Source organism: Epinephelus fuscoguttatus, linkage group LG12, assembly GCF_011397635.1.
Source record: "Epinephelus fuscoguttatus linkage group LG12, E.fuscoguttatus.final_Chr_v1".
Classification (NCBI taxonomy): Eukaryota; Metazoa; Chordata; class Actinopteri; order Perciformes; family Serranidae; genus Epinephelus; species Epinephelus fuscoguttatus.
In genome coordinates, this window is record NC_064763.1 from 25,182,520 (window position 1) to 25,193,442 (window position 10,923).

A 10,923-nucleotide genomic window follows, 5' to 3' on the forward strand; every position below is an offset into this window, starting at 1 on the left:
ACATAAAAACAAAAAAAAATTGAACCACTTAAATTTGTATGTACCTCCCTTAAGCCAAAATAAAGAACACAAGCCTACCCAGTGCTTAAAAATTGTTTCACATGCCTGCCCCTTTTTTTTTGCACCACACCTCCCCCTTATAAGTAACGAACAGCCCCTTAATGGTAGCTCATTGTCAACTATTTTGTTTTTACATTTGCAATTTTTCTCTGTTTATATCATAAACATATGTTTATATCACATGTAACTCTAACGCTTTTAACACATTTTTCTGTTTATATCATATGTAACTCTAACACTCTTAACTAATGGGGAAAGAATAGTGTAGTTGCAGCCCTTGTGTTTACTAGCATGAGGCTCATTATAATAACCTAGAGACGGAGCTCTCCTCCCAGTCACAGATCTCCGCCCCAGTCATCTTGGACTACAGCTCGGAGCCCGGATGCGCCGCCATGCCGCCTCTATCAGCGAATGGAATAATTTATTCACCAACCTGCCTGACACTGTGCGACTAGGAGTTCACTGAAGAAGTCGACAACACAGTTTGGGGGGCAGAGGAGCCTTCACCGCGGACACACCATCGCGCCATACCCGCGTTGCGTTCACTTGCCTGCTCGCGCCGCCTGCCACCGTTGTATTGATGTAGGGACACTTGAGTGCTAGCTACGTAGCTAACATTAGCTCGAGTCGAGAGAGTGCGCGGTAGTGACAGTCCGGCCGGAGGCGGGGAGAACTGAGAGGTGAGACTGTTACTTTGATGGTGACTACACTGTTGACGGTACGCGTATAGGTGGCCATCTGCTAGGTAGTATCACTTTCATCCATGTGAGTCAGGGTTTTAGGGGGGTTCAGGCAGCAGCATATCGAGGTGGGTACTTGACTGTTTGTCTAATAACGGCTTTTTGGCCGGAGTGGAGCTGAACGTTTAGTCGACGTTTGGCCCGCGATAGAGAAGCTAGGAGCTAGCTTGCTAACTAGGTAACTGTCCAACACAGTCAGGGACTCCTAAACTTTTCAGGTCAGTAACCCCTGAGTAGACACGCTTCAGATGTCAGATACCCAACATGATAATGACGTAGCTTTAGGGACTGCATGTTAAACGTAGACTTTAGTTACTGTAACACTCAGTTAGGAAGTGACAGTGGAGAGTAAAGGGTTATGTGGTATTCATTTACTTCAACTGACCCTCATTTTTATGGTGCAGGTCCCTAGGCTTGAGTTTGAGAGTTGTAGTGCAGGTATAAGTGACTTTACATTGCAGCTCTGTGTCTGTGATTGCAGCAATAAGTGTGCATCTCATTCTGTGAAATATACCTCAGGTTTTGCATTTGACACATGTTCTCTCTGACTTTTAGATCCAGGAACATTTCCATGCCTGCATCAGCCCTGCCAACCAAAAGAGATGTCTGTTGACGAGGATACAGTGAAAACTGGAGGTCCACAGCCCAGCCCAGCATCATCTCTGCAGCTCTCAGAATGCACTGGAGGTTACAGCAATATATCCGTGATGGTGGAGGGTGCAGCAGCCACCCCTGATTTTGCAGCCGCTTGTCCTGTCTCAGGCACCACCGCAGCCTCACCAAAACACACCAGCACGACTGACGGGCTCACCCACTCAGACGATGCTGGACAGGGAGCCAGAGGGAACGAGAATAACATCAACCGCAGGAACAGCTTTCATCATTCCAAACAGCCGCAGCAAACAAAACTAACAAAGCGCCGCAACACAGCAAACTTTGGGTTCAAGCATCCAACGTCTGGCAAGAGGAGACGAAGGGCCAACTCTGAGAGTGACTCCGTCCTACCAACCAACTTCCTCCTGGGTGGGAACATTTTTGACCCACTGAATCTCAACAGCCTGCTGGATGAGGATGTCAACAAGGCGCTCAATGCAGAGACGCCCAAATCCTCCCCGCTGCCAGCGAAGAGTCGAGACCCTGTAGAGATCCTCATTCCACGAGACATCACAGATCCGCTGAACCTTAACAGCGGGATAGCAGACAGTAGCTTTTTGGTGTCCCCCTTTAAAAGTGGTGGCAGAAGGAGACACCGCAACAGACACCATGGAGGAGGAGGAGGAGGAGGAGGAGGTGGAGGTGGTGGTGGTGGGATTTCAACCTCACAGTTGAACCTCTCAGAATCAGGAAAAGGTGAGGTTAAAACTGGCACCTCTGCACCACTTCCAGGTATGTTAGCCTCATGTTCTGCACTAGACGTCTCCAAAGAGTCCAACAGTTTCTCCAGTGTCACAGGGGATTCCCACGAGCACTCAGCCGACACCTCAGCCAGCTTCAAGGAGGAGATGACGTCTGCATCAATGGAGGAGTCCACATCCTCCATATCGGGGGCACCAAACCAGCACACAAGCAGACGAAAGCGTAGGCGCAACTCTGGCAAAATTGAGCCCCCTGTGACCCATTCTACGCCAGTTGGAAAGTCAGGATCTGGAGACAGAAGTTGGGGTTCAGGGGGATCGAGAAATTCCCAGTCCTTCCACACACCAAGGAGTGGTCCCAGAACAGGGCCAGGAGGTCGCCAGCACCAGCAGTCCTACAACCAGGCGAAGGAGCATCAGAGGAAGAAGTTCCAGTATGGGAACTACAACAAGTATTATGGCTACCGCAACCCAGGTGCTAGTGAAGACGCACGGATACGTGTGCTTCGGCCAGAGTGGTTTGAAGGTAAAGATGTTCTGGATCTGGGGTGTAACTCAGGCCACCTAACGCTCTATATTGCCAAAATGCTCAAACCTGCTCGCATATTGGGCCTGGATATTGACAATGCTCTGGTACATGCAGCCCGGAAAAACATCAGACATTATCTGTCTGAACTGCAGACCCAAGAGGCCAGGCATGCGATGCAGGAGAAAAAGAGCACCAAGCAGGAGGAGAGGAATGGAAATGGGAGTCTCACAGGCACAGACAAGAAGCACAATGAAGCCGCGAGCAGGGATGAAAACGGGACACCAGTGAAAGGAGAAAGTGGCCCTGCAGAGGCTGTAAATGACAATGACTCCTGTCACACAGATGAGGCAGGGACCCGGAGGCAGGATGGCAAAACAGAGAAAATGGAGCAGGAGGATTGTGATTCGCCCCCCACAGATCTCTCTGTGAGCTGCTCTTTTCCTGTGTCACTACGCATCTCCAGGGGGCCCATTGCTGCACCTCCACTAACAGAAACCCCCGCCACACGGCCCGGAGAGTTCCCCTCAAATGTGTCCTTCATCAAGGTAAGACAGCATTCTCTGGGTGATCATGTGGTGGCAGCATGAAGTTCCCAAATCATTATAGCTTGGGAGCTTAGATGAAGGTCAAAATAAAATCAGTATCTCACAATTAGGCACTGACTGCATTATATCTGCACCATATTCATTAAGACTTAGAAGCATGATGTAATGAAACCGGCCCTTGTAAACCATATTAAAACCCACCGAAAAAGCACTTGTTGGGAGAGAGGCTGCTTGGTACAAAAACACTCTGTGGTCTGACTGACTTCACAAGAGGATGTGACATAAATTAGGTGCCCACTTATTCTCCTTGCATCCCGAAAATGTTAATGGTTTTGCCTCTAGATTAGGGACAGCATTGTCACAGCACAGTCCATAGCCAATCTGGACAAGATGTATATGGTGTTCATTTTCCAGGGACATAGGAAAATGAATAGCATAGCACAGTTGACTATACATTTATTTATCTTTTATTATTTTACAGAGTCTTATACATTTCACATTTTAAAAAGTCAAATCAAACATTTAATCAATCTTGAAGGACGCTTCTCCATGTTTGGATGATTGGGTGCGTTGTTGAAAAGTAAAATGAAATTGGGAATGTTAAGATACATTTGGGAAGCAATAGAAACCATAATAAATTAATTTATTTTTAATATAAATGTCAATTTATATTAAAAATAAATATAAATGTCAATTTCTTGTTTTAAAATAGCTACTCTTCTCCTAGTCAAAAGAACACAGACTTCTCCATTCTTATAAGTTAATAAAGCAGTCATGTTGGCCATAAAATGTTAGGGTTAGATCCTTTAATAAGGAAGCATCTCCACCAGTTTGATTTTCTGAGTCACATGCGTTAGACTTAGTTTATCTTATCTTACCACTAGTTTGCCCACCGTTACATTTTTGTGTGTTGCACACCTTGTTGTATGTATCTCCAACCAGAGGCTCACTGTTCCCTGAAGCTGCCGATGATTTTGAGATGCAAAAGATGGAAAATAGAAAGAGTAGAGCAGCCTGTCCTTTTCAAGCATTTCTAATGTTATCGATTTATCGCACGCCAGCATTGTGTGAGACTTTGACACATCGCACAACAGCTTTTCTCTTTATAAATATAAAGGTTTCTCATCAAGCTTTTTTATTGTTCTAATTTCTATCAGAGTTTCCTCACTCCACTGGCCTTGTGCCTCACAGGCTCCGTGTAGGCAGCCACATGAATTGGTTAGATGCAGGAACCGTAGTGTTTGTTTCTGAATGAAATCGATAACTGCCTTCCTCCCTGCTACGAGCATTAGAGATAATGGCAGTGCAGCACAGAGCTTATCCTGTTTAATGAGTGAAAAGCCTCAAGACGAACGCCTGAGCCCCCTCAGCCTGTACAACACAGGATGGATTTGAGGGAGAAATGTCAGGATGTGTTGTTGTTTGACAAATCTACCGTGGTCTTAAGTTAGAGTGTGGGAAGTTGTAGGGAAGCAAATGTAATCAAATACAGGAGGTGTTTTTTTACTCCTCATCACCAAATTCTCATCAGTTCCCAAATTATTGAATAACCAAATATAGTTTCAGTGAGTAGGAGGAAAGCTTTGACTATTTATACCCTCTCTGTGATGGACCAAACCCCAGTTACTGCTAGTAACACCGTTGTTTTTCCTGATACTACTTTTCAACATGTCTACTGTGGAAAAAGGTGTGTTCTGATAATCAAGTTTCCTAAACTTTGTTCCCAGCCGTCTTCACTTAAAATGGTGATCTGGATCAAATAACACTTTCCCTCTGTTTGTCCTCACCTCTGTTCTTTTGTCCTCTGTTCTGCTCTTTCAGCATCAATCTTGTGTATCAGTGTGTATTTGAGAAGTGGGAGCCAGCTAAAGTTTGGCATTTATGCTAGATGAATCACTTTAAGTCTTGCATCAATTATTACAACAAATCTGGGATTCTCTAAACACATGCTCTCATAATAATCCTGCAGCATTTGTAAGTCAAATGGTTTCACAGAGCAGCAGTAAAATTTGGTGGCTATGCTGTGTTTGTTCACATTGCATAGCCTTGCCTTCCTTTTTTAATCTATATAAGAGCCAAAGAGTCAGTATCACACAAATGCATCCTATTATAAATGTGCAATTTTAGGATTTTTACTCCAACATTTTAATGAATGCCAATCAGATAAGATTTTGCAGATACCAGCTCTTAATCTGTGGCCATGATCGTCATGAGTTTGTGTTTCAGTGAAAGTCTTTATTCCAGTCACAGTGCTGAGTAGCACTAAATAGTTTGCCCTGTCAAGTCAGTGTATTGGGTTTTTTTTTAACCATGCCTCTCTTCGACTTTAGGCCAATTATGTCCTGGAGAACGATAATCTTCTTTTGACTCAGCGGCCAGAGTACGACGTGATCATGTGCCTGAGCGTTACCAAATGGGTGCACCTGAACTGGGGAGACTGTGGCCTCAAGCGGCTCTTCAAGAGAGTTTACAGACATCTCCGTCCTGGAGGCATTTTCATCCTGGAGCCGCAGCCCTGGGAGTCCTATGTGAGGAGGAAGAAGCTGACGGTAAGAGACTGAGAGGACACGTTCTGTTGTGATGCAAAGCAAAAATACCAGGGATTTTAAAGCTTGGTTTATTTGGCTGAAATATTTGTTTTCTCTTTTACTTTACAGGATAATATTAGCAGGAATTTTTACAACATCCGCCTCAAACCTGACCAGTTTTCGTCGTACCTTACAACAGAGGTGGGCTTCACCAGTTCTGAGTACCTTGGGGCCCCCAAGTGTTCAATAAGAGGTAATTCACTAATTGTTCACAACACATATATGCACTACACAATATTCACCACTGAAGCTTGACGTCAATTTCAAATCTTTTTCCACCACAACAGGTTTTCAGAGGCCAATCTACTTATTTCACAAATGACCGCTCCTGCCTTGAAGATCATTGAATGTGAGTAGCCTAAGCCACCACCATACACACAAGCCAGCCAGCTGCCCTGGACTGCAAGGAACTATCTCAGTCCTTCACAGTTAACTCCAGCTTTTCAGATGCTGAAGATGAAATTCAGAAAAGGAGAACGGGACCAAAAGTGGAATTAATTTTGTAGAGATCTGATGAGGAAGAGGCGCTTATCAGAAGCCTCCGTGTCGGCAAATTCTTAAAGAGTATGGAGTGAACTCAGATCAAACTCCACAATGTATAACCTGGAGCCAAACGTCACAGCTTGGCCAGACGGTGGAAGAGGTGATCGTTTTCTTGGACTATCCCCAGTGCTAATGATGCTCCAGTTTGATGCACGGCCGTAATGTGTTTGAAAATCTTTGGCCATATATCTTTACTTTCATGACTTTGTTCTGTGCCACCACATCACTACACATGATACTTATGAGGGTTGGATGATAGGGGAGGCTTTTCCAATTGGCAGCCGTCACCACTTTAACTACATTGTGTGTTGCACTTGCAAAAACTGCAGTGTACTACTGGATTATGAAGCCATTAAACAGGTCGTACTGACATGATGTCTCCTGAAAAGCCACAGCGGAGTGCAGGTAATGTGTTTTATGCTGTGCAGGCTATTGAAGCCTCACATTGCCAGCTCCGTTGTAGCTACCGATGACATCGAAATTGTGCTCTTAGTGGTTAAATATGTGCATCATGGTCGAAGCCTTGAATCCCGTTGTGGCAGACATATAACTGCACATTCTTTGGTGACTTAAACGCAGCCAAACGAATTCCATCAGCTATAGATTCAGTCCATAGCTGATGTATTCGTCCTATCTCCAAACCCTAATATACAGTTTGTTTTGTCATTATTTTGCAAAATAGGCCTTAGAGCTGAACGTGCTTTAATCTGGTACAGAACTGTGACAATGTGAGTCCATATTTTGGAATGGGCGATATGGAAAGCTAAATTGCACAAAGTTAAGATGCTATGAAGTGAATATGAAGTGAAAAGGGGCGTGTCGAAGAGATGAAGACGATGCAAGGGTTAGAAAGGTGCACTTGAAACAGCCAAAACCACAACTACCAAATGAAATAATGCACGTTTACCCACGGCACAGCTAAGATCCTTTCAAGATGTGTTGTCTCTTTTTTTTTAGTAACAGCTGGTTCCTTAAAAACTGTTGAGATGAATGAAGATGAAGTCATCACATATTAGATTCTGTCATTAACACATGGAGACAGTATTTAGTTTTAGTAGGCATACTACTACCGGGACAAACTAGTGTGGTACTTCAAACCCAATTTCAGAGCCCATTGGCTTTCGGTCTGACGACAATTAAACCCCTGGTGGCAATGGCCAATATTACTTCTCACATGACGCCCGCTCAAACCTTATCGTTAAATACTAATCAAACTACAATCAGGAACCAGAATGCTTCCACTACCAAAAACTTGTCCTGCTGCACACAGATTCTGAGTACATATTCAGATATATGTTTATAGACACTACCTTCAACCTGACATCAGCTAAGTGCAAGTTAAAAAAATCAGATTGTTTTCAAGAAAAGAATTTTGGCTGTTTTGAATGCAAACTTTCTACAAACCTTCAGACCTGTGTAATTTACTTTATTTGGACAGTCTTTCAGGAAGCGACAAATCACTTCATGGGTCCTTTAAAGCCTTTTTGATGCTCCATCCCAATGGTAGGGGGCACATTTGAGCTGCGCAGACACCCAGGTGTTGGCTCAGCTCAAGATAATTCAGCACACAAACCATGAGGACTATTTTGCAAGGTAGATCTGTAGCATGCAGTGATCTATCTTTTTTTTTTTAAATGACAGTTAAGCCATAGCCCTACCTTATATGTTGTTTACAATGTCTACAATGACTGAGAGTATAATGGAGGGTGTGATTTAAGGCAGAGGCCTGCTATCAGAGAGTTGCTACAGTGTCTTCAGTGCTGTATAAATCCGACACATGCATTGTTTTGTGTGGTCCGATCGTCACTGCTGGACAGGCATTAATTCAAACAGCATCAGAGTTACATTCAAGCTCCTGAATTGGACTCGACTTCTGTAAAGCTGAATTAAAATTTACATTTGTAGAAAATAAATTGCTACAAAATGGACTAAAATATATTCATGAATTTTTACCAAATTTAAATATGAAAATGCTGTTTGTATTGAAGCACTGCCAAAATATTTTATGGGTCTTTTGCTCTTGAATTTGACAAAATATGCCATCATCACTATCTTTGTCTTTGGCCTAACAAGGACAGCAAGTTACAGGCAGTCGTTGTGATTGTATCTTTACTGGTGTGCACTGAGCAACACTCGTCTACAACCTTTCATTCTGTGGCTGGGACTGAAACCTTTTTTTTTTTTTTTAAACAACAGGTTCAATTACAGCATTTGGCCTAGTAGAATAGACGATGGCAAAGATGGATGATTTATGTTTCTATTTTAGTAAATGATCAGTGTAAATAAGTTTGCAAATTTTGTTTTACTGTTGTCAATATTGAGTTCAAAACTGCTTTTGTCGTTTTACGGTGGGGTTTTTGTTTTGTTTTTTTGTCTTGTTTTGAAATGTTTGAGGCCAATTTGTGAGCGAGTCAGAGTTTTTGTCCCAAAGCGGACCCGCTAATCCAGCTCTGTAACAACAAATAATTATTGCAACGTTCTGATGTGTTTTGCTTTCTTCTGTCCTGGCAGGCACACGGATTGTCAGATTGGCTCTTTATTTTTTTATAAACTGTTTGAAAGGAGTGTTGTTGTCGATGCACTCTCATTTCACTTCATTTGACGTGTTATGGAGATTTTAAATTTCTTCAAAGTAGAAAAAAAATTTGAATACTTTTTCCATCAGACTTTTTTGTAACAAGTTGTGGAACACTGATTAACCTATAAAATGAAGCTTCAGGTGACATTTTGATTTGAAAGAGAATTGGCTTCGATGTCAGTCGGCCCGTCAGACGCCGGGCACCAAATCACACCTTTCTCCTAAGCTAAGACAATCGGACTCTCAGGCTTAGATCAGCCCACTGCTGTAATTTCAAGGGCATTTTGCTTTTTCTTTGTTGAGTTTTTTATTTGGGAAAAGTTTAAAGTTTGTGCTGTGCCACCAATGTGAAAGATTGCACCTTATTGTCTCAGCGGCAACATCTGACAGATTTGAACCCAACAGGCCAGGTATCCAAGCTACGGCATGTCTTTGCTGGAGATGTGAAATTGCATGTTGTCATATGTAGTGCTGTATGAACTTTTCATACTCCCCTTGAGGTTTTGCACAAAGTGGTGCGAAGTCTGTGTGACATTCATTTTTATCAAATGAAATTGCACACAAAATAGGGTGTAAGAGATAAAACACCCCTTGTTTCAACACAGTTTAATGCTAGTGAGAAATTTTATGATGCTCAGATCTTATACTCATGTTATTGTAGCTTACAACACAATATTGTGCAATATTTGCTCTTTTAAAGGTGTAATTATGGCCTTAGGTAGCAAAAATCACCACTTTATCATTGGAATAAATGTTGTAATGCGGGCTGGTTTAAAATTAAGACAACCTGAGTGTAGTTTTGGATGTGAAAACTGGGTCCAAGTTTTCATGTTGCAAAGAAAACCAGAAGTAAACATGACAAACATTGCAGTGAAAGCACAGCCTGTTGTATTTTCTTTTATTATTTTTTTTTATGGTTATGTATTTAAATGATTTTTATTTGCAACTTGAAGACAGAGGACCCATTTCAAGAAGTGGATTTGATGAATTACAGCATTTGGTTATGTGGCTTTCACCATACACTACGTTCACATTTTCTAAATTTCAACTCATCCTCTGAAATCCCAGAGATTATTTTTAGCATCAGAGCAATCTTCAGTGGTAGCTCATCTCTAAAACCTGTGGCTACGGCCTGATTATAAGATCTGAGCAGCATAAGCAATGAAATACTGATAATAGGTTTTGTCAGGAATACCATAAAGACCTGATAAGATAAAAGTTAGTTAGCTCTGCATAGCTGCTTCACATTTATTAGGTTTTCTAGGATAATAGTACCTAAAATTATTCTACAACTAAAATGAAACACCTACGAAAATCTCTTCGTAGTGCAAAACTGCATAAACTCAAGGGGTGTATGATTTTTAATGGCACTGAACTTCACCTCTTCATGTTGAATCTGCACTGATGCGACTCGAGGGAATTAGTACATTTTTTTTGCAGTTACAGTTGATGTTTTACATGTACTTTAACTTTCCTAGAATCAGTTTTCTGGAAAAACTGTTGGAATAAAATCGCCCCTCTGTCAGGGAAGCTCTGAATTTTCATGCCTCTGAACAACAAGATATATCTGAATGTTTCTCTGTGTTTAACATTTTAATTGATTAAAAGTGGTTCCAGATTTGGTGGTTTAAGTATTTGCTTACACAACACCAATGTTATTTAACTGAAATTGATTTTTGGGTGGAAGCATGTACAGACATCAAGGTGTCGTCATAGTTAACAAATTTTACAGTGGTTTTGTTAGGCTGCCATCATATTAGTTGGGTCAGCTTTTTCACATTTTGCTGCTCGAGTAAGCAACAAGTAGAGAGCACTGGTGGTCTGCACATAAGTGTTCTTACTGAGGAGATCATCGCAGCATCTGTAAAGAGGTTAGTAACCCACTTTGCAGGAAGCGGTGAAATAAAAGTGAATCCATCCCCTTCAGCTGGAAACAGGTCAGGTTGATTTATGTCACCTGGAGAGATTTTTTTTTTTTACGCATG

General features: G+C 42.2%; 1 protein-coding gene across 5 annotated transcripts; it reads left to right on the top strand.

Annotated features, from left to right (window-relative positions):
- The first annotated feature begins 386 nt into the window (after positions 1–386).
- mepcea (methylphosphate capping enzyme a) lies at positions 387–10,556 on the top strand. Of its 5 annotated transcripts, none has more exons than XM_049592266.1 (5): positions 387–740; positions 1,356–3,229; positions 5,560–5,778; positions 5,887–6,010; positions 6,105–10,556. In XM_049592266.1, exons 2-5 carry the CDS (start codon positions 1,403–1,405, stop codon positions 6,137–6,139), a joined length of 2,205 nt encoding a protein of 734 aa, XP_049448223.1. In that variant the 5' UTR covers positions 387–740; positions 1,356–1,402; the 3' UTR covers positions 6,140–10,556. The 5 variants fall into 5 exon arrangements, with proteins under 5 accessions (XP_049448223.1, XP_049448224.1, XP_049448225.1 ...); XM_049592267.1 differs by lacking the exon at positions 387–740 and adding an exon at positions 748–868; XM_049592268.1 differs by lacking the exon at positions 387–740 and adding an exon at positions 748–805.
- The last annotated feature ends 367 nt before the right edge of the window (positions 10,557–10,923 follow it).

Excerpts from the sequence above, each read along its gene's own strand:
- mepcea (XM_049592266.1), top strand. The coding sequence starts at position 1,403 with ATGTCTGTTGACGAGGATACAGTGAAAACTGGAGGTCCACAGCCCAGC. Across the intron at positions 3,230-5,559 it reads CAAATGTGTCCTTCATCAAG|GCCAATTATGTCCTGGAGAA; the intron begins GTAAGACAGCAT and ends CTTCGACTTTAG. Across the intron at positions 6,011-6,104 it reads CCCCAAGTGTTCAATAAGAG|GTTTTCAGAGGCCAATCTAC; the intron begins GTAATTCACTAA and ends CCACCACAACAG.